Source organism: Misgurnus anguillicaudatus, chromosome 22 (assembly GCF_027580225.2).
Source record: "Misgurnus anguillicaudatus chromosome 22, ASM2758022v2, whole genome shotgun sequence".
Classification (NCBI taxonomy): Eukaryota; Metazoa; Chordata; class Actinopteri; order Cypriniformes; family Cobitidae; genus Misgurnus; species Misgurnus anguillicaudatus.
In genome coordinates, this window is record NC_073358.2 from 17570977 (window position 1) to 17595510 (window position 24534).

Here is a 24534-nt window from a genome sequence, read left to right on the forward strand (position 1 = left end):
AGTTGTCGATTTCTGATATATACCTGGATCTATTGACCCTGATGAAAATATTGTGGAATTTCTGAATTAGAGTTTACATTTAAAAATGGCCAATTGTCTTAACAAATGATGAATAAAATGTACATGTATTCAATTATATTTGACTTTTACATTATTCTTTTTTTAATATGTGATACTGAAAGGGCTTCAAATATATATGAAGAGTTTCGATGCAATATATATATATATATATATATATATATATATATATATATATATATATATATATATATATATATATATATATATATGCGTTTAGCCCCAACACAATCTGACCTTATAATAAGAATGTGCAAACCTGTGGCATTGAAGAGAACTATGTAGCATGGCTCATCTGTCTCTGGTATGTCATCATCCATCACAGCAACTGAAATGTTCTTCTTCCACTCTCCAAGATCAAAGACCAAGATAGAGACATTGAGTGGAATGAAGTCTTCTGGTGATGCTTCACCATAATCAAACCGATACTTCACTGTGGTGATAAAATTTGCCAGTCCATCTCGCAGGACAGTAAAATTGGCCATGCCTCCTTCACGTACTCTCTGAACCACAGGCTCTAGATAACAAATTGGCAAATGGGTCATTAGCATACTTTAAATTAGAACTTACTTTTTGTTTTATGAAGCAAAATAACAACTTTATTATAATTAACAAATATATGGCATATACTGCAATGATCGCCAAACATACCAGCAAAGTATATAGGGTCATCATTCCCCTGAATCCTTATGCTTGCACTTAAAATCTTTCCTAGTCTTGCTCCACCCGTTGTATTTAGAAGGGTAATGGTAAAATTTTCAGCTTGTTCCGGGATCTACATCAAGCAATAATTAATTTGTATTATTTACATACTATATGTTTCTTCTTAATAAACAGAAATATCTCTATAAGATACTGTAATCTGCAGTTTACCTCATCTGGCACAGAAAATAATGTTAAGTTCTTCAGGTTCTCCCCTTCAGCAAAGAAGATCTCACCCTGCACTGGGCTGATGTCTCCTGAATGCATGGGCTTTAGGACCCAAATGACTGATACATTCCCAAACATACCCTTGCTCCTCCCAATGGGGTAAAATGCTATTATAGATAGTTTTGAAAGGTTATTTTAGGCTGACAAACAATCCAAACCAACAGATGACAAAAAAGCCTTAAAGGCCACTTTACCTGAATGAGGCTCCATGGCTATACTCTCATTGATGGTGAAGTCTAGGCCAGCCTGAATGAATTCAATAACCCCAAATGGGTCATCACTTTTACACACGGTAATGTTCACTTGTCTTCGGTTACCAAGGCGACTAGCTGGTGTGCTGTGGCTACTAAGAACCACTGAGAATGTCTCATCTAGCTAAAAATAAAAACAAAATTTTATTTTATTTAAAATGTAAACCATATCTCAAGTAAACAAATAATTTGTAAAGTATAACTAAATACAGGGTCATACTGTATGCAAACTTCAAAACAAGTTATGTTCCCAACATGAAGTCCTTACCTCTGGAATACCATCAGGTTTTGCTACCAGGGCCACCATCACTTCCCTTTCTCCTGGTTGGAACTCTAGGATTCCTGTGGCCCCATAAAACTGAGTATTGCCAGAGGGAATCACAGTGTATCTTACCAGCTGGTTCAGCAGCTGGCCCTGCTCTCTGATCACCCTGAGTTCAACGGTCTCACCCTCCTGCAGAGTAAACACATGTATTTTTTGTTTATGTGTAGATTCAATGTAATCACAATAATTTAATATGGAAAATAAAAAAATTAACATTAATAGTTAAATAAACAATGCAGGGTTGTTTTTAACCCATGACTGGCTAAATATTAATCAAGAAAATTTGTTCTTGAAAGAATATGATTAGAAATGTTTGAATTATTGACAATTTTTAGGCTAAATGTGACCCGTGCTGGCCAAATGAGTAGGAATGCGCACAGTGTAATTTTAAGCTAGAGGCCAAAGAAAGTATAAATGTCGATTTTGGTCGAAATTGAGGTTTTTGTGAAAAATAAGTACATTAAGCCCTCATCTAGCGATCTTAATGCTCTAAATAGTAATTAAACATCTAAAATGATCATTATTAGTACGTTTTCTGAGAGGTGTACCATCCTAAATGCTTAACCTATACAAAGATGCGTGTCCATCCACATCCAAGTGTTATTTTAGTTTCGGTTTTAAAACATGCAGGACTTATAAAATCAGCAAAGCATTTGTAAAGCCACAACACGCACAACCTTGAGGCGGATGGGCTCACCAAATTTGCACAAGCTCACCAAAATTGGACAGACTGGAAAAATGTTGCCTGGTCTGATGAGTCTCGATTTTTGTTAACACATTCAGATGGTAGAGTCAGAATTTGGCGTAAACAGAATGAGAACATGGATCCATCATGCCTTGTTACCACTGTGCAGGCTGGTGGTCGTGGTGTAATGGTGTGAGGAATGTTTTCTTGGCACACTTTGGGCCCCTTAGTGCCAATTGGGCATTGTTTAAATGCCACGGCCTACCTGAGCATTGTTTCTGACCATGTCCATCCCTTTCGATTTCGAATGGTAGACTTTATAAATAGGTTTGTTTTCCTGGCCGTGAACTTACAAAACCTGCAAACCTGCCTTGAAGAACATAACCTTTTTTTACTGGCCTAAAAAATCAACAATCACGTAAGTAAAATATTTTTTCTGTGATTAGTTATGTGTCTAGATCATGCATATTTTAAGATACAGCTAAATGTTATGTTAAATGTTTTTTTTTTGTCAAAATATGGATTGCCAGCATGACAAAACATGTGAGACTAAATTCAAAGACAAAGTAACTCTCCAGCTGCTTTTTATGTAATGTCATTGTTGTCTATAATAAATAATTGAGGCATTAAAGAGATGTTTGTGATTTGTCTTTCTTTTGGGTGGATACGCTATACTCATCAATACCCACAAATCAAATGTATTTAAAAACCTGCTTTGGACAGTTTTTTTGTCTTACATTGATAAACCAGGGTCCTTTAGAGACTGGGGAAAACCCAAAAACTCCTCCAGGGTCATCGTTTTCCAGAATGACAATTTCTCGGCTGGTAAAACCTGGCTTCAGGATTTGGTTTTCCACATTTATCCTGTAAAATGATATGTTGATAATCATTTATATTGTAAACTACATTAACTGTCATGCCATTTCAAATCCATATGACATTCTTTTTCAGTGGAACATAGCATTTTCAATTAAAAATGTGAAAATGAATAATGACTATTAACATTTAATATCTCTTTTGTGTTTCACAACCAAATTGATGATAGTAAACAAAATATGACAGTAAGGAACTGTCACGGTTAATCCGTGTCATGTCTTGTCTCTGTTCCGATTGTTATCACCTGGACATTCATTGATTAATTACCTGCCTCATCACACCTGTTTGTCATTTAGTCTGTGTGTATATATACCTCTGTCTTCTGTTTGCTCACTGCTGGATCATTGTCATTGCTACCCCGTCTGTTCCCTGTCTTGGATGTTCCTGTGTTCATGTTCCTGAGTTTCTGTATTCACCTTGTCAGCCCTCGTGTGTTTATTATTAAATGTTATTTATTTGGAACCTTGCGTTTGCGTCCTGTCTCTCCCACCGTGTCATGACAGAATGATCCAGCCAAACTGGACGCAGCGGGTTCACGGAGGGCGGCTCCCCCAGGAGTTTCGTCGAGGGGGAGTAGTAACATCGGGGTTCATTCACCATCAGCCGCGATGTCTCTTGGGGACCACCGTGAGCGATCGCTCGCTCCTGCGGGAGGAGGATCGGCCCAGGCGGTCCCCCAACGGTTGAGTCGTCGTCAACGGTCCCTCGGAGGACCACCATCCTGCTCGCAGGGGGATCCGGAACGGACCACGCCCGATCATTTCCCCGGGGTGGCTACCGAGGGTCTCCGTCTCCGCGAGGGGATGGGAGATGATTTCCGGGGGCATCTGATCGTCGACGATTCCCAGGAGGGGGGTAATTCGTCTGCCTCGGTTCTCGGAGCGATCGCTCCGGTTCTCCTGGCGCAGTCCGGCCAACTGTCCTGTTGGTCTCATCCCGGCGGCTGCCGGCTTCGCCAGGGTCCCCAAGCCCTCCACCCCTCCCTTGGACTCTCGCTACCAGACTTTGTTTTTGTTGTGTTTTATGTGAGTGTCTGGTAGCCACTCGTAGAGGGGAGGGTAATGTCACGGTTAATCCGTGTCATGTCTTGTCTCTGTTCCGATTGTTATCACCTGGACATTCATTGATTAATTACCTGCCTCATCACACCTGTTTGTCATTTAGTCTGTGTGTATATATACCTCTGTCTTCTGTTTGCTCACTGCTGGATCATTGTCATTGCTACCCCGTCTGTTCCCTGTCTTGGATGTTCCTGTGTTCATGTTCCTGAGTTTCTGTATTCACCTTGTCAGCCCTCGTGTGTTTATTATTAAATGTTATTTATTTGGAACCTTGCGTTTGCGTCCTGTCTCTCCCACCGTGTCATGACAGGAACAATATGATGATGAGTAGATGATGAAACACTTGTGGGAAACTGATCCTTTTAAAACTAAAATAATGCTATGCACTGTAATACCGTATACATCAAAAGTCCGTAATTAAGGATAAGAACAATATGTTTAAAGCAATATGGTCGGTATTATAAGGCTCAAGGCAGTTCGATTTACAGTTTGAAAGTGAATTGTGGTCTTAAGGCCTCTCGGTTATGCTGATATGACAAGTCAATGTTTCAGAGCAACTACTATATTCTCATTTCTTAGCAGGGGGTCTTGGATGTTAAAGGATAATTCCGGTATTTAACACTTTGAGTCTCATTTCTGGTTTGTTTTGGATGAACTACAGTGATGGACACAGAAATTTTGACAATGGGTCGTGTCTTGACTTTTCGACTTATTTAGAAGCGTCTCTTGACTGCTTCAGAATGGAAGTCAATGGCCATGCACAAAATGTCATTAAAACAACACTTAACATTCATTTTCAAAACTGTACTACTCACCGAGTGGTTCGTGGTGTTCGTTGATGATTAAAAACAAATATATTGGCGCAATGTATGATGTCAATCCGTGTTATTTGCTATAGTGGAACTATTTTTTCAGATACCTCACAACCGCGTATACTTCCGCTCTATATTTGAGTCTGAAGCATGATAAACGTAGTCCAACAAACTGTAATAAAACGGTAGCATACTTTCAAAATCAAGTTTATTTATAACACTTACACCATCAACATCAAATTCAACACATCCAATATGTTTTTTTTCATCGGCAGAACAATAAAGAAGATATTTTGCAGAAACCCCAGTGCTCCGTCATGCAAGTCAACAGATCCGCACACTTTAAGAGCTAAAGCATATATATCCAATACGACAGTAATCCCCCATAACTCTGTGTGACATATTGACGTCTTGTGAAGCAAATCAATCAGTTTTTGCAAGAAACTGAACGTTATTTACAACATTATTAGCGTGAATGCCAAAGCAGGAAGCGTGTTTTCCGTTTGAGGCGATCTTCCACTGGTGCAGTTTGGTGGCTGTTGGCTATGGATGTTGGTCTCTCTGCGCCACCTATAGAGGGGGAGGGTGAAGCGCACTTCCTGCTTGGCAAAAGCTCTGCATTAACGCTGTAAAATATTTATATATATATTCGAATCTCAAAACTGAAAATCGAATGTCAACCCACGGAACGAATATTCAAATATTCTGGTCCAGCCCTACAAATATGGGAAAAATTTATTCTGAGAGAAACCGAGCGAAAAACAACAACCACATGTAAACAGTCCCTTTTCTGTTTCCCGGCGGTGGAGTGATATATCAGCGAGCAATGAGTCTTCCAGAGAAGTCAATGGAATTTTACAAAATGCCAAATAAAACACGACAGAAACTGTATTTCGCTACACAACTTGTTTTTAATCATCAACGAACACCACGAACCACTCGGTGAGTAGCACAGTTTTGAAAATGAACGTTAAGTGTTGTTTTAATGACATGTTTGTGCATGGCCATTGACTTCCATTCTGAAGCAGTCAAGAGACGCTTCTAAACGAGTCAAAAACTCAAGACACGACCCATTGTCAAAATTTCTGTGTCCATCACTGTAGTTCATCCAAAACAAACCAGAAATGAGACTCAAAGTGTTAAATACCGGAATTATCCTTTAACCAAGCTTTGGTTGGACTTAAAGCTCCAGATAATTAATAAAATGGCTGACAAAAAGCTTGCAGGCAGAAGTGTTCCAAACAAAAGCATTCACGGGATGTGCTGCATGCATAAGTTTTTACAGTAAAGTATAAAGGAACTCAGTAAATTAGGTGCTAAATGAGTACAATTATTGTACAAGTGTGATTACCTGCATCCAAGTGCAGTAACCCACAACATATACAAACACACTCTTGCTATTCATTTCACACATCCAGATAAAGACATTCCCTCTTGAAACATCAAGACAAAGCCCTGAAAGTTCAGAGTGGATGCCATTCCATATAAAGAGGGGAATCACAGCACACAATAAGGCAGAGACCGTCTCGTATTCACTTACCCAAAGTACACTACAAAACGAGCAGTCTCAACCCTGCAAATGAGGAGGGGGGGGGGGTTCCAGGACATTTATTATTATTATTATTATTATTTTTCAGATCAACAGAGTAAACAACTAATGGCAGTCCTATCACTATCATTGGGCATAACTTCAAAGGGGAAACAACCAACACAGGGGTGGCAATACAATGATTCCAAAATAATTTAGATAACTAACACAATCTCACCATGAGTTCATTTTATTGCATTTCATAACAAATCATGATTTAACCAAGCAGCATCTCCACACAAATAAAGTAAATGAGACTAAGAGCCATATTTACTAACAGCTTCCGCAAACCATTATTTTGGCATTAAATAACGATTGTCAGGATTTACTGAAGATCCGCAGTGGATAATTCGCACTAAAAGTTGTGGTCTTGTTATTTTTGCGACTGACCTTATTGCATATGCATTTCTGGGAGTTTCCTTCTCGAACGCAAAATTTATAGAAGGAGAGTATTTAATTGATTCACGCAATGCGCTTTACTAAGGTTTGCCCTTTGTAAAATTAGTGGTATTTTTTTATTTAAAAAAGCATGTTTTTTTTGTGCTCAAAATTATTGCTTCTAGGAGGAGGCTTCGCAGAGATCAGAAAGCGCGTGGTAGAAGGGAGAGAATTTATTCCACACAGATCAATTTATTTGAAATGCCAGATGAACATATTATTCAAAAATATTGTTTGCCAAGCCACGTTGTTTTTAATTTGGTGGAAGAAAATAAAGAGGAGTCACTAGGAGAAGTCACACAATACCAGGTGTTTCAAAACTTCTTACAACCCTTCATTTTTGTCCTCCGGTTCTTTTCAGTGCACTATGACGTAGTTAGCTGGGATTTCCTCGCATTTTCAGCACCTTGGTGATGAACATTGCTGTGGTCAAAAACTCACAGGTGTGGTCTATCAATATAACAGGTGAAATTTTGAACAAATTAAAAACGACTTCATATTGAACATAAGTAGCGCATTGTTACTTTCAACCCTGTCAGCTGGCACGAAAGTAACACACAGGTGGGCCAAAAGTAACACAACAAAACAAGATAGATTTTTGTGCTACATTAGGTTTTAGTAAATATACTATACATGACTATGACCTTGTTTATATGTAACTGCAAACATAATTTGTCATTTATTTTTGCAACAAAAATGAAATTACATTTTAATTTTAAATTTCAGTTTAATCAAATGTTTCAAAAGCAACCAGACAGTACAAACACTATTAAATTACATTAAATCAAATTAAAATAATATACAGTACTGTACAAAAGTCTTAGGCTACTACCACCAGACTTCTTGTTTTAGAAGTTTTAATGTCATATGCATATTTATTTTGTAAAGATACAAACAGAAAATACAGGAAATGTGTAAATAAAAAAATAAATGTTCAGGACTAAATGTCTTCTTTAGGCATCGTCGGTGTTTAGTGTGACCTCTCTTCACACTAAACACATCTCAGAATGAAGTAAAAAGACTAATTTCTTTAAAATTAGAAATTAGGATTTAATTTTATTTAGGTTTAAGAGATCCTGCTGCTGCCTGCTATTGCTCAAGTGGAAGGGGAGTTTTACTAAATACTTGACACTTCAGCTTATACTTTTATACTGTTTTTAATACTACATACAGGTTTCCTGTATTTTCTGGTTGTATTCTAAAGAGACTGAGAAATAATTAGATATGATCACTATAACATTGCAAAAACAACAAATCTAATTGTGGCATGTTGGCCTAAGACTTTTGCACAGTACTGTACATTTTCAACACAATGCAACATTATAGCAGCGTCCCGACAGAAACTCCTGACATTTAAACCTGATTAACTTAAAAAAAAAAAAAAACTTTGAGAAGGCAAACTTCAGGATATGTTAGAGCACTAAATAACCTGTAGATTGATCAGTATTTTAACACATGAAACGAAAAAACACAACACGTTATAAGAAAAAAGGACGCTTTAGGATTTTACTTATCATGGCTGAAAACACCTTTTTGGACCTACACGCGCAAAACGGTGAGTAAATAACGCAATATTTTTCAGCTCGGTCAAGGGTTGCGTGCTAAAGATGTTGCCATAGTTTGGAATGCAAATGTTATCAGGGCTCGGAGAAAATCTATTTGTTACTTTGTCCCGCGTTACTTTCGCTCTGGTTCTCCATTACTATATGTTCCGCTAATGTTTGCTACCCAGTTTACAACCTCAGAAAGGGATTATACAAATACTTTGAGTTAATTAAACAATGTTCAACTCATTTAAACAATCTGTTTTTTGCTATATTTTGTAATATTTCTTTAAAATAAAATGCCGCTTGGTTTCATATTTTGTTATTTAATACAAAGACATTCATACATTCTTTCTGGAGCTACTGTATATAAAGTACCATTAACAAATATACAATAACAAAAATGTAAGAGCAGTTAGAAACTAAATTCACCTGTTATTTTAAAACAATATAACTGTTACCACTTTAAATACAGATCAACACAGGAAACTGAACAAAATTTAAGTTAACATATGTAAAGTGTACCTGTCTAATGAAAGAATGACTGTTTCGTTAATCTCTGGGACATTATCAGCCTTTACAATGATGTTTATCTCTGCTTCACTTTGTCCTGAGAAGAACTTGACTGATCCAGTGAAAGGTGAAATGTCACTTTCAGTGACATCATCGTTTTCACTAGAGGGCTGCAGATTCCAGTAGACCACTGCCTGACCATCTGTCCCATCTCGTCTCAGGTAAAGAGTAATCTAGAGGCAGAGATCATTAATACTTTTGCTGATGATTTTTTTTTACTATGAATCCATTCATTTCAAGCTATTTCATGGCAGAAGTGTATAGTGGGATCCAAAAATGTGTATTTTTCGATGCAACAAATTCAGAAATACATGCATGTCACTTAGAATAATTTGCCTGATAAATAATTATATTATTATAATTATATGAAATTATAATTATATATATGATAATATCTTTATATATGAAATGTTAAAAATAATTACATGAAAAAATGAGAAAATACGTTTTTCTACACTGTAAAACCCGACAAGTTCAGAATACTCAAAAAAATTTGATGTAATCAGTTTAAACAAAAGTTTTAAAGTAACCCTTTTTAAAAACAATACGATTTGCCCATACTTAAGTGTTTAAATTTCATTTAAGTACACTAGTACACTACATAAAACTACTGTTTACCATAAGTACTGTTTAACACATATTTTTTGTATACTGTACTTCTTTTTACCATTTACTTTTTGTTCACAAGTCACAGAAACAGAGTTATTGTCACACAATTATTGTTCATATGATAAAGCAACGCATATTCAAGCTACAGCCTAAGCAGACAACACTTCTAAACAATGGTAACCACAAAAACAAAAAATAGCAAATAAATAGCAAACTTCAAAATATCTAACATAAATTAATGTTTAACACTATGGGCCCTATTTTAACAATCTAAGCACACTGTGTTAAGCGCACGGTCTAAACGGGTGTGTCCGAACCAACTTTTGCTAATTTAACAGCAGGAAATTTGTAAACTGAAAAACTAAGCAGAGGAAGAAGACCACCAGTTTTATTGGCCAACGACCGGCCCATAAAGCATGAACAGCGGCCCATTGGTTTATTTTCCATACTGACACTGTGCTGGCTCAATCATCTCTTAAAAGGCTCCACCCCTCCCCCTCTGTTTCTTGTGTCAGATGCAGTCAGTGTGGACTGCATCTGAGACAAGAAACAGAGTGAGAAGTATCATACATCTCACATTATTTTTGTCTGATCAGCCCATAGCACTCGTACATCGTGCAACGTGACCCGTTGCTTTCTTTCTTTCTGTTTTTAAGTAATTCATTAATGGCGCTAAAAGGCTCGGTGGCTATGTATTGCATTTTCCAAAAAAGTTGGCGTAAAATATTTTTATTTTCAGACAGACAGACCCAGGAGACATCTAATCAGCAGCCCATTGGTTCTTTTTTTATTTGACATTTGGCTAGCCCAATCACATCTTTTCTGCCTTTTTTATGAAGCATGCAGCGTCAGTGTGCGTCAAAATAAGAGACGAGAAGTGAGTTGACGTGTGGTAAGCAGAACTGCTTTTAAAACACTGTTGTTAGATATCCTCCTGATAAAACACACTAAAAACACAAGTCATAGACCAATGGCTCTTGCCATTGATGCAACATGACAGTGATTACACTGCAATAAAATTGTCAGAAAATACTCTGAGTCGAGTCACTTGCGAGTGAGGGAAATTTATTTAGAAAAGAAGAGAAGAGACAGAGAATAACACACCAGTATCTGCAGATAGACGCCTTAATGTGAAGCACCCTAACACTGGTGAGAGTCACAATAATGTCCACAGTTCACAAATGAAGAGGGGAACCACACGTGGCATCCAGCGATGTAATCCACACGTACCAGCAGACGAAAATCACAGGGAACCAGAAGTGACTGGTGTACCGCTTGAAGGCAAAACGAACCAGCTACACTGGAGAACAGGAGAGGGATCAGACGAGGACAACTACACAACCACTGACAGGCTGTGAATCGCCGGCAAAGACAAGCATCCGAAGGCCGGCGACTGAACCTGAGATAAGAGCAGAGCACCACGGGACAACTCTCTGGCCTGGAAGCGTGACTGTGATCAACCATGACAATGAGCGCATGACCGAGATTAGCCCGTTCACATTGCCCATTGGTCTCCGGGTGATAACCAGAAGACAAGCTGGCTGTGGCGCCGATCTGTCTACAAAACTTCTGGCAAAAATGAGAGATGAACTGAGGACCCCTATCTGAAACCACATCAGTCGGAAGACCATGCAACCGAAAAACGTGGTTAATTAGAACCTAAGCCATCTATTGGCATGGGTGCACTTTTCCATCAAGGGACAACCACTGAGATAAAACGGCGCCTACACCAACATCAGATGCAGGGCCGCATTAACACTGTAAGGGGCCCCTGGGCTTTATCATTTTGTGTGGCCCTTTATCCACCAGAATTGCAGCCTACATTCACACAATCTTTATAATCACTAAGTGCAAGTTGTCAGGCTTTTATTTTGCTGGAATAAATGGAATTACAAAATATTAAAACCATATCAGAATGCCCGCAATATACACAAATATCACTGCATAACATATGCACATAGTCCTAGGTGACCCGAATAGTCTAAGATTCGATGCTTTGACAGGAGAAGCCTGATTCGACTGCACAGTCAATTGTCGCAGATGTGTTATAAAATTGAGGATCATTTAATTTTGGCTGTATAAGAGTGCACAGTATCTGATTTCACATTTAACAGCTTTCTCCCAATATAAAAAATATACATCCTATTATAATAATACTAAGTAAATAATATAGTAGCTTTTAATAAATATTTTACAAGTCTGTTAATAGCCTAAATCCCGTGACAGGGCTAGACGTCCATATCCAGAAACCATTGCAAAGTCTCTTTGTTTCTGCAATTGAAAAGACAAAACATGTAATTCTATACTTTCGTTATTTTAAAATTAATTTTAATATTTCCTTGTTTTTATTTAATTTATAGATTATTTAGTGTTATCTGATTAAACTATTTGTGGGTTTTATTCCCCTGCGCATTTAGGCATTTTGCACCCATGTTCTGCACCTATTGATTCTGACTTTATTTTGTTTTTATGTTTTATTAATTATAAAGGTAAATTCTGATCTAATTTAAGTTCTGTAAGTTTTGGATTGCTTTTCGTTGTGTCGATGTTGCGCGGTTGCATGCTGTCACATTCAACTTAGCCGAACGTGCTAGGTGCTCTGCGTGATCATATTTAGGCATTCATCAAACGTAACATCAAAAAACTGATTTTTTCGACAAGTATAAGTTGCTTAACTTGTCAAAAGTTGAACTACAAAACAGGTAAGCCGTTTTTGTGAATACAGAGATGATCAAAATGAAAGTAAGCAATCAGATATTTCTGTGCAAAATAATAAAGCATATATAGTGTCTATAAAATCCTTAATTTCAGTGTTTTTTGGTTATAAATGAACCGTTTATAGTAATTGTATATAAAGCTTGTTTTTTATAATTTACAGTAACAAATTATATGTAATTTCTCGTCTTTTATTTCCTTGCCACGCTAAATCTCAAAATGAAACGGTCGCTGAACTTAGCCGTGGCTTTCGAGGCAGAATCTATTTTGTTATTTATTAGATTTAGTTATCAAAAATGTTTTGTGTAATATCTTTGTGTGCTGTTCTGTACATATTTAAAATGTTATGAGGAGTCATTTAATGAATGTTATATACACGTTGTCTTTCATATTAAGATAAAAACGCGTCCTCAGTTTAGTCTTTGTTCATCACTTGAAAGGCACTTTTGGTCACTTTATCAGAAAGCTGTCTGTGTTGCCTTCAGAAATGCAATAATGGATATTTCAGACAGAAATTTTAATAAGCTCACTAATGATTGCAGGGTAGCCTATAGTGAGTGAGAGATTTTCTTGCGCAGGAACTGCATTCACGCACGGACATTCAAAGCAAAGCGATTAAGCATAATTTTAAAGGGAGTATCAACTTTTTATAAAATGCGGCAGTTATTTTTTTCCGGCAACTCGGGGCCCTTCCCAGCCCGAGGCCCTGGGCTTAAGCCCAGGTAAGCCCATGCATTAATGCGGCCCTGATCAGATGCATCCTCTTCCACAATAAATTGATTTACCAAATCAGGAATAGAGAGGGACTTTAATTCATCAAAGGCTTCCTGAGCCTCTGCATCCCAGTGGAAATGCACTTTAGAAGAAATGAGAGCGGTAAGAGGTTTAGTGATCTGACCAAAGTTTCTGATGAAACGGCGGTAAAAATAACCGAAACCCATAAATCGCTGAAGCTTTAACTTTCGCGGGGTTGGGACGAATTTCTCCCTCGGCAATAACAAAACCCAGAAACGAAACCAACTCTTTGTGGTACTTGCACTTTTCAAAATAAAATAGAATAAAATAAAATACATAATTAAAAACAAAGCAAAACATAATATATATATATAAAAAAGTGGAATAAAGTGGAAGGCCATACTAAAAAGAAATGTTTTTAATTTAGATTTAAAGCTATTAACCCTTGTGCCTTGTTCCAATTCACTACATTTTCGTGTTGTTAGCGTCCAAAAATGGCCACTAAATTAAACGTCTGTAAACATGTATCAGATTTTAACTCTTTCATTGCAAAGATCATAAGTGATGCAGGCCCGCCTGGGCCCGCCCAGATGGACAGCTGGCCCGCCCAATCAGAAATGTAAAAAAATTGTACTCTGTATAGTTAGAAATGGATACTACTTCATATGGTGTATTTTATCTGTTGCATGTTATGTTAAAAACAGTAAAATTATAAGTAAGCCTGATAACTATTTAAAAACTATTATAAAGAAGTTGAATGTTGCGTTACATTATGGTTCTAATGAGAAAAATATTCCCGATAACTTTTTTTGCAAGCAAGTGGAAAACGTATTTTGAATAACAACACGTTATTAATATGTGCTGCACGCTTTCCTCTCAATAATATAAACACACAACAAATATGACGGCGGGGTAAAAAATAGAAAGAAAAGATCTGATCACAGTGATGTTGTTTGATATACCCTACCAGCTCTCTAACTCAGCACTACACTCTTAAAACGAATGTGTTAAATTAACACATCTTGTGTCTAGTTAAGGACAACACCTTAACTAGACACAAGATGTGTTAATTTAACACATTCGTTTTAAGAGTGTATAAGTCATGCCACGTTTATTGCTACACTTTATACAATATAGCCTTTTGCTTTAAAGCAACAAATAGCCTATCATAACAACCTATAAGCCTACTGTGTAATTGAGACATTAATTTAAGAAATGCATTAAAAGCAGAAAGACGTAGGCTGCGGAAATATAGTGGGTTCACTTCAATCCACACCACAGACGTTCTTGGTTTGCTTCTTATTTATTAAATCGAGGCAATTGTTTGATTAAACATTGATTAATATTAAGATACAATTTATACAAAACGAAATTCACTTTAAAGAAAGTCTTTCTACAAAACAAACCTATGCAGGGCTCGCAAAATCGCTACCCCGAAGTCCCGGGGCTGTGGCGAATTCCTGTCGGGCTACGAAAATGTATCTGCACCCTGCCCGTTGGAAAAAATATTGTAATGTGTTTGCATTCTCTCAGATTTAGTTAGGTAATTATATTGTATGTAATTCGGTGTCATCTTGTTAGTCATTACTATCCCCACTAACAAGTAAAACTGTCAGGAAATGAAGCAAAATGAAAGCATAATTAAACCCATTATTCCTTGTTCACGTTTGATATGCGCGCTCCGCTCTTCACGCGTAGGCTACCCGCTTGGCTTGCTCTTATGCTCATCAAAAGTATATTAAATGTTTATTTATTTGTCATTTCGTTTAACCTCAGAGTCAAACATTATTCTAGCAATTCCCTTTTTCTTTCTTTATTTAGTAAGTTAACTTAAATATGTGAGAACTAAAATATATTTTTAGTGATTTGCATGAAGAGAATATGATTTTAGAAGCTTCATTTTAAGCATTTAGTAAGCATTTATTTAAACAGTTTTAATAGGCTATTTTAAAAAGTATTAGGTTTTTTGTGTTCATTTATATTTCTTTTCACTGTGTGCAGGTTCTTTTTTTTGTAGGCTATGACAGCCCAATACATTTTTTTTTACCAAAAAGGCTTAATTAATGTCATGTTGCATTACAATTTAAAGTATATCAATAATGTCAAAAATGTGACGTGCAGTTCGGGTGTGTGTGTATGCTGTTTAAATTAGTGTTCACACCAATATGCTTGTGATTCCTGAAGTTTTGACGAATTTTATAGACTTGTTATAGTTTCTTATTCAAAAGTGACACCCATAGATTCAGGCCCACCCGGACTTAATCCATGCCCACCCATATGTCACGTTCTGCATCCGTCACTGAAGTGATGCCACTGATTTGAGAATAAAAAAACACAAAATAACTAATTTTCAATATAAAAAGTGATTGTGGACTGGATTTTTTTTCACCTTTTTCACACTCTTGGGCATGCCAAAGATTAGTAAAAACATTGGCTTTAATGCATTTTTTGTTTTTGTGCAGCATCAGATTTTATTTTTTTCTCTCATTTATGGTTTGTGGCCATTTTTGCCCCACTGACTTCCATTATAACAAAGTTTTTTTGATTGCAGAGCCATGACACCTTATTATCATGCATTGTTGATTCTTTCTGGTTTTTCCTTTTGCTAAGAGGTAAAATTTGTCATTTTTACTGTTAAACACCATGTGGCACCATTAGTCCTTTAGTAGCCTGTGCAAAAGACAGAGCTTAATTTCTGGTTTGTACATTGAGATATATGGACTATAATAGCATAATGTGTGAGCGTGTGCACGAGTGTGTGTGTGCACGAGTGTGTGTGTGTGTGTGTGTGTGTGTGTGTGTGTGTGTGTGTGTGTGTGTGTGCGTGCGTGTGTGTGTGTGTGTAGTTAGTGTTAGTATTGAGGAGAGAGCACCTGCCTCGCGCACCAGTTATTGCTGCACTGTAAGAGAGATTAATTCTCCTGCAGCTGTCTCTCCAGACTTATATCCACAGACCCTAGCAGCTCAGGAGTGAAGAGGGGAACATGCAAGTGGTGTACAGAACAAAAAAGAAGAACAGTCAGCCCTTGCATCCGTTGTTGTAGACACATTTGCAGAGAGCACCAAGTGATATGCTACAAGTCCTGCTGGAAAGACTGAACACACACACGTATTTGTTTGATTGTTTAGTTCTTCATCCTTCCTCTACTCTTGCTTTATTGTTCAGTTTTTTGAAGTTGTTTGAGCATTTTGGTTCATAATAAATGTTGTTCATAAATCTGATGCAGAGAAGATTTTTTTTCTCTCTCTCTCTCTGTCTCTAATATGCTATTATACTCCATATAACGCTGTACAAGCCAGAATTTAAGCTCTGTTTTTTTTGCACAGGCCTACTAAAGGGTTAATGGTGCCACATGGTGATCAACAGTAAAAATGACAAATTTTACCTCTTTGCACAAAGATAAAACCACAAAGAATCAAAAATGTATGATAATAAGGTGTCATGGCTCTGCAATCAAAAAAAATTGTTATAATGGAAGTCAATAGGGGAAAAACAGTAAATGAGGGAGGAAAAGAATAAATACTGATGCTGCACAAAAACTAAAAATGCATAAAAGCCAATGTTTTTACTAATCTTTGGCATGCCCAAGACTGTGAAAAAGGTAAAAGAAAATCCAATCCACAATCACTTTTTATATTGAAAATCGGTCATTTTGTGTGTGTTATTTCCAAATCAGTGACACCACTTATAAACTTGGCAATGAAAGAGTTAAAATCATGGAATTTTTGTAAACATTTGGTGTTCCGATCAGTACTGAAGTTGATTAACAGATTTATGCAAAAAAAATAGGAAAAAATTTGATCTGATACATTTTTACAGCAGTTTAATTTAGTGGCCATTTTTGGCCACTAACAACATGTCAAGTCAAGTCAAGTCAAATTTATTTATATAGAACAACATTAACACAACAACAGTTGATCCAAGGTGCTTTACAGAAGGTTACATTAAAATAGCAAGGTTAAATTAAAAAACATTGAATAAAAAATACAGCTAAGAAAAAAAAAGAGAAAAGAAGGAGGGAAAAACACAGTTAAAATATCAATCAAAAGCAAGAGTATAGAAATAAGTCTTTAAATTAGATTTAAAAGCACTCAGGGATGGAGAGGCTCTGATGGTAAAGGGTAAGCTATTCCAAAGTTTGGGGGCAGCAACAGTAAAAGCTCTATCTCCTTTGGATTTACAGCGAGAGCGAGGAATCGACAGAAGAAGCTGATTACTAGATCTCAAAGACCTAGAAGCTGTGTAAGGTTGGATGAGGTCACAAATGTATTGTGGAGCCGAATTATACATGGCCTTATAAGCAAAAAGAAGTACCTTAAAATCTACCCTGAATTTGATCGGAAGCCAGTGCAATGAGGCGAGAACAGGAGTAATATGCTCCCACTTTTTTGTTCCTGTCAACAGTCTGGCTGCAGCATTCTGAACCATTTGAAGCCGAGATAGAGTGCTTTGAGGAAGGCCAACGTACAACGAATTGCAGTAGTCTAGCCTAGATGAAATTAACGCATGAATTACAATTTCAAGATCTTTGCGAGAAAGAAAGTGTTTTACTTTCGCAACAGATCTGAGGTGAAAAAAGCTGCTCTTCACAACCATGTTTACATGCTTTTCAAATTGTAGAAGTGGATCAAAGTAGACCCCAAGATTTTTTACATGAGGTTGAAGGTTGTCACCAAGGGGGCCTAACCTACTTATGAGAGTAGGAGTATGTGCAATGGGGCCTAGCAGAAGCACCTCAGTTTTATCAGTATTTAATTGCAGGAAGTTGTTGGCCATCCAGATTCTTATTTCATCAAAGCATGAGAGAAGAGGTTGTAAAGAGGAGTCAGTTTCAAGTTTAATAGGGAGATAGAGTTGTAGGTCGTCAGCATAGCAGTGATAATTAATATTGTATTTCTGGAGAATGGAGCCTAGTGGGAGCATGTAAAGCGAGAACAGTAAGGGTCCGAGAATAGAACCCTGAGGAACGCCATAGGGGACGGACGCAGTAGGTGAGGTGAATGAACCAATATTTACTGAGAACGTCCTATTTTTTAAATAGGAGGTGAACCACTATAATGCTGTGCCTTGAACCCCAACTGCATGTTGTAGACGATACAGAAGTATGTCATGGTCAATGGTGTCGAAGGCTGCACTCAAATCTAAGAGTATCAGAATGGCAGATGACCCTGAGTCAATGGATAATAGGAGATCATTCATGACTTTAAGCAAAGCTGACTCTGTACTATGAAGTGCTCTAAAACCAGATTGAAACTTGTCCAGAATGTTAAAAGAATCCAAGAAAGATGTAAGTTGTAAAAGCACTGCTTTTTCTAAAACCTTTGAGATAAAAGGAAGTTTAGAAATTGGCCGGTAATTACTAAGAACAGATGGATCTAGGTGTGGTCTTTTTAGCAAAGGCTGTACAGAAGCATGTTTGAAAGACTCTGGAAAAACTCCACTAGACAATGAGCTGTTTAAAATATTTAAAAGTGCAGGGCTAAAAGTGTCCAAAACCTCTCTAAACAAACAGGCAGGCAGTACATCAGAGTGACAATGCGTCAGTTTCATTTTGGAAATTAAATTACTAAATTGAGATTGAGTCAAAAGTTCAAAATTAGTGAAATTTCCAGAAGGGGAGATCAAGTGTGAATCGACCGAATCATGATAGAGACGAGATCTAATCTCTTGTACCTTTTGTACAAAGAAGCCTAAAAATTCTAAGCAAGTTTCAACATTGCCAACAGGGGCTGAGCTAGTGGGAGGATTAAGAACTGAGTTTACAGTTTTAAAAAGCACTTTTGGCCTGTTTGCATTTGAGGCAATCAAATTTGAGAGGTATTGAGATTTTGCATCGCAGACAGACTTTTGATAGGTGGCGAGGCAGTCTTTTAAAATTTGATAAGAAACCTGAAGCCCATCCTTTCTCCACCTACGTTCAGCCCTTCTACACTCCTGTCTAAATGCACGGGTAGAAGCATTTAGCCAGGGTTGAGAATTATATCTTACTTGCTTCTTTCTCTGCTTTAGCGGGGCAACAATATTCAATGCAGTGGTACAAGCAGAGTTAAAATTAGAAACCAGCTGATTAGTGTCCACATCATTTGACAGGGAAACCTCACAACTGAGGAAGATTGTAGAAAATTCTAGCGCAGAGGTGTCAAGGATAGTACGAGAGGTGTGTACAGGCTGAGGAAGGATGGACTGCACATATTGGACTGCAGGTTTAAATATAACAGAGCAGTGATCAGAGATACCAATATCTAACACTTCACATGAGTCTAAGGAAAAACCATGAGTCAAAATGAGGTCAAGTGTGTGGCCACGGTTATGAGTCGGAGAAGAGACACACTGTACAAAACTGAGCGAGTCAATGAGATTCATAAAATGATTAACCATAGGTTTGGAGGGACAGCAGACATGGATGTTAAAGTCTCCCAGAACCAATAGTCTATCACAACGTGACACTTGAATCGACAAAAAGTCTGAAAGTTCTTGAATAAATGTTGTGGTAACTTTGGGTGGTCTGTAGATCAAGATACATATTAGAGGGCCATTGAGGTCGATAAGCAAAAGTTGTGCCTCGAAACTAGAAAAGACATCTACAGGTAGCATTCGACATTTAAACGACTTCTTAAAAATTGTAGCTAGACCACCACCAGTTCCCTTTAGCCTGGGAGAGCTATAAAAGGAACAATCAGGGGGAGATAGTTCATCCAAAGGCGAGAGGTCATCGGGTTTCAGCCAGGTTTCAGTCACAAATAAAAAATCCAGGGCATGCGATGAGAAAAAGTTGTTCATAATAAATGTTTTATTTGACAAAGACCTAACGTTTATTAAGGCCATTTTCGGTAAAGGTAGAGCTTTTACAGTTGGTGAAACAGCTGGTAGAGTCTTGAGTGAGACGTATTCCAGAGAACGGAGATTTGCATGGTTAATATTTCCATCCTTTCTACGTGTTTTTGCGTACAGTCGACGAGAAGAGGACCAGACAGCAGGAATAGTACATCCATCAACGGAAGAAACTGAAGTAGTGGTCGCAATGCAGTGTTTGCGAGAACCTCTATGCATATAACGAGGCCGGCGAGCGATACCAAGAGCAACGCAATGATTATATAAGCCGACGGGCAGCGACGACCGAACTTTACGGTTTAGGTGATGTAAATCGAGCGATGAATAAAAAGGCATATTGTAGAAAATAAAAACAAATACGGGCACTAGCACACGGAGGATTGCCCTAGCTTCGCACATACTCAGCCAGATTTAAAACCACGTTAGCTGACACACCGAGCAACTAAGCCACAACACAGTGCAAATACATGGAAGATACAGCCCTTTCTAAGACTATCTCAACCAGACCAGCAACTGACAACCAGAAATCCAAGAGAAAGTGGGTACTTACTCACGGAAGACGGTAAAGCAGCCTGCTACTTCAGTGGAGAAAGCTCGCGTAAGGCAGGTAACAGCTAGGCTAAGGGTATCCAAAAGCAGGACGTACAATGCCGTATTGAGTCAAATCAGAATTAAAAGTCCAGTAGGATGAGCTCAAAGCAGTAAAAATCCATGCTCGATAAAGTCCAATCAACGCTCGAAAAATAAATACCTAATCATTCACTGTAAACAAAGGAACAACGGAAGAGCAGCGGCAGTCAGAACACGCCAGCGTACACTCTCTCCGCTCCGATCACTAAGCAACTAAACATGTAAGGGTAGTAAATTGGCCCACAGTATATTGTTAAGTTTTTGAAAAATTTCAAAGCATTTTCTTAAAATATGTGTAAATATAAGATTTGTCACCAAAAATCATTCCATTTGCTGAAACACACAGAAAGTTGTGGCCAAACTAAAAAATGGCCCCAACAACACATAAGGGTTAATGTTTTCAGCACATCTTATGTTTTCTGGAAGGTTGTTCCAGAGGTAAGGAGCATAACGGCTAAAAGCAGCATCACCAAATCTTTTTGTTCTACATAAGGTACCTTTAAAAAAAAGAATCAGAAGATCTGAGAGTCCTTCTCGGTTCATATACTGTAATCATATTTGAAAGATAGTCTGGTGCAATGCCTTATAAACTAATAAAAGATTTTTAAAATCAATTCGAAAAACTTATAGGTAACCAGTGTAATGACTTTAATACTGGTGTAATATGATCTCTTTTTTGACTTTTGTCAATATTCGAGCAGTGTTTTGGATTAATTGTAATTGGTTAATTGTATTCTTTGGTAGACCAATAAGAAGGGCAGTACAATAGTCAAGTCTGCTAGTTATAAATGCATGCATTAATTTTTCTGTATTGCTCAGAGAGAGAAATGATCTTACTTTAGCAATGTTCTTAAGATGATAAAATGCTGTTTTAGTAATATTACGTACATGAGCTTTAAAATTAAAATCAGAATCAAAGACAACTCCTAAGTTTTTTGCCACTTGGCTTGGGTTTAATTAGAGTACATTAAGTTTAGGGTTCAATTTTTCTCTCTGCGTTTTTGATCCAATAAGCAAAACTTCAGTTTTGTCTTGGTTGAGATGTAAGAAGTTTTGTGACATTTTGTGAAGTTTTGGTAAACATGCGTGCTCCCTGTAATAACTCGAAAGCCGAAGACATTAGTGGTAAGGGGTATTTATTCTTAACCATCATGTCATTAAGCCGTCTATAGTCAATGCACGGATGAAGAGTAAATACTTTAACAAAGAAAAAGCCAGCACCCACTGAAGACGAGGAGTGGCGAATGGGGCCGACATTAAGTGCTTCGTTAATGTATTTATCCATACCCTCTCTCTCTGGTTTGGCAAGAGAAAAAAATTCAACCCTAAGGTGGAAAACCGCCAACAAAATGTTTAAACATAAAAAACTCTATTAACAAATAATATACAGTACAACTCTGGCCATAACATACCAAATTGGAGTTTGTATCTTCTGGTTCCTGTACTACAACTGTCTGATTGCTGATGAAACCGATCTCTCCATTAGCAATGTCAGGGGTGATGATGAGGGAGATGTTTAGTGCTCCTCCAAAGCAAGGACTTACTGATGGGATTGTTGGGGTGATGTTTACCAACTCCACACTATCCAACTGAAGAAACAATAATTACAAAAATTATTGTTCATTTATCTATATGCAACAATTTCAGTCAAAATGATATGCCTATTTTGCATAAAAAGTGCTATTCTGGAATACCATGACAAATCATTGGCTACATTTGTGAAAGTCAACAGAACATATTAAATCACATACAACCCATTTAGAAATATACAAACTAACATAAACCAGACCCACACACATAATGAACACACTACACACTACAATAATACACACTACACAGACAAAATAACCGGCTTCAGAATAACTGGATTGCCAATCTTTCTACCATGCTTTGGCCCTTGCTTGTGTATTTTGTATATAGTACGTTGATTTTTTTTGCTATCAAAATTTGCTTCATATAACAATTATTGAATATGTTTAAATCCATTTTGCAAACTTTCACAAATATGTTCCCATTAAATGCAAAAAGGTTCACAGATTTCACCTGGACATATACAGTAAGATATGCTTCCTTTTTATATCATCTTAGTCTTTTTTAGTGCCTAGACATGTTCATCATAAAAAGGCTGAAAGGCTAAATTGAACAATGAAATAAGCCGCTTGTCAAACAGGCCCTTCACAAGGTTGGTCATCCTCTTGAGCATTGCTGTGAGTCCATGTTTCCTTCTCTTCAAGACTAGAGCACTTCATTATTAGACTAAAGAAGTTCTTACATTTTATATACTGCTTGTCAGCATCACTTGATCAGCAAGGCAACACAAGTATCATGGCAGCCACCCCAATCTCCCACATCATGACAACTCAAGATCACTAATTAATGAGCAACAAACTGAAGAAACACATTATATAAGGTAGTCAAACTAAATTGATTCAGAAACTCTTAAAGGTAGGGTATCACATTTTGAAAAATGCTAACGGTAGCCGACTAGCAATGAAATACGATCCCACCCTCCATTCAAATCGCCATCCAAAGTCACGCTTCTTTCAAAACACATGAACACGCACAGATCAGACGGTCACATGTCATGTCTCATTCACCAGTGAGAAAACTCTGCAGTACAAAGTGAATAACATTTCAAAAAAAAAAAAAAAACATAAACAACACTTTCGGTTGTGTAGAAGTAACAGTTAGTAACTATATTGTTATGCTAATCCATAAACGAACACAAATTTCTTAAGTAACACAATGTTTCATCAAAGTAGAATATCCAAATCCGTCTCAGTACAAACACATTGCGTACCTACCATACCAAAATAAACAGTGCAACGACACTTTCAGACCCTTTGCTTCCTGCAGCTGTTTGCATCTCGTGGTAAAGCAGTAAAGTTACCGATGCTAATTTGGGTTTTTGCTATTTGGTGATCCAGGCAGTTTTTGCTGTTATTGTTTTAAAAGATGTATTCTTTTTGTGGCTCCTGTGCAGGTTGTCAATTCAGCAGAAAATTTGCTATTCTCCCTGTTTACAGACGGAAGGTGAGCGCACGTGAACGCACCGATGACGTATGGTGTCTGTTTGGACAAGCTGCGCGGTGGCATTCAAATTATGATTACGGATTAGGGGAAAAAAGGCAACGTCCGTTAGGACCGAGACCTATGATTGGTTGAACATTTTTTGGTCCTACGCCTTTCACAGATGACATACATTTCTACAAATACATTTAAACAACTTAACATAGTGATTGCTATCAGGATGTAAGGAGACTTTTAACCAGCATTACTAAAAATGTTTCTAGATCAAATGAGATACCCTGCCTAAGAGATTACATCTACGTATTAGACCTGTTTGAGTCGTGACTCACTCGGATCTTTCACCCCGATATTTAAATTAATTCATGAGTCGCGAGTCTCTAGTATCATTAACACGGATCAGTTGAGTCCTACTACAATTCAATGTAAAACCATAAACAGCGCCACCACACACACAAACCTCTTTCAACATTATTAATGAGACTTCGCTCGCTCTACAGATCCACTCGTAACCGGCTGATCTGCGCGAGAACTGACCCAAGATTATCACTCAGAGCCAGGAAACATTGCAAACTCGAGAGACCTGCAGATTCGCGCGAGCCGCGAACTGACCTGAGATTCTCACTCGGAGCCGGAAACAATGCAGACTCGAGACTCGAGATCTGCTCTGACTCGAGAATCTCTCAACTCGTAACTGCTGATCCGCGCGAACTGTCTCTCGAATCAGAGCCGGAAGCACTGCAGATTTGCAGATCTGCCGGAAACATTGCAAACTCGAGACTCTCCGACTCGGGGGCTACATAATCAGGACACATTTTTTTCTAC

At 37.6% G+C, this 24534-nt stretch overlaps 1 protein-coding gene across 1 annotated transcript in view; it reads right to left on the reverse strand.

Annotated features, from left to right (window-relative positions):
• The window catches only part of adgrv1 (adhesion G protein-coupled receptor V1), a 1080612-nt gene that overhangs the window by 869780 nt on the left and 186298 nt on the right, over positions 1 to 24534 (reverse strand). The window contains 8 exon segments of the mRNA XM_073861135.1: positions 338 to 595; positions 730 to 853; positions 952 to 1115; positions 1203 to 1383; positions 1528 to 1713; positions 3007 to 3133; positions 9114 to 9334; positions 22095 to 22271. Coding sequence (XP_073717236.1) covers positions 338 to 595; positions 730 to 853; positions 952 to 1115; positions 1203 to 1383; positions 1528 to 1713; positions 3007 to 3133; positions 9114 to 9334; positions 22095 to 22271 — 1438 coding nt within the window.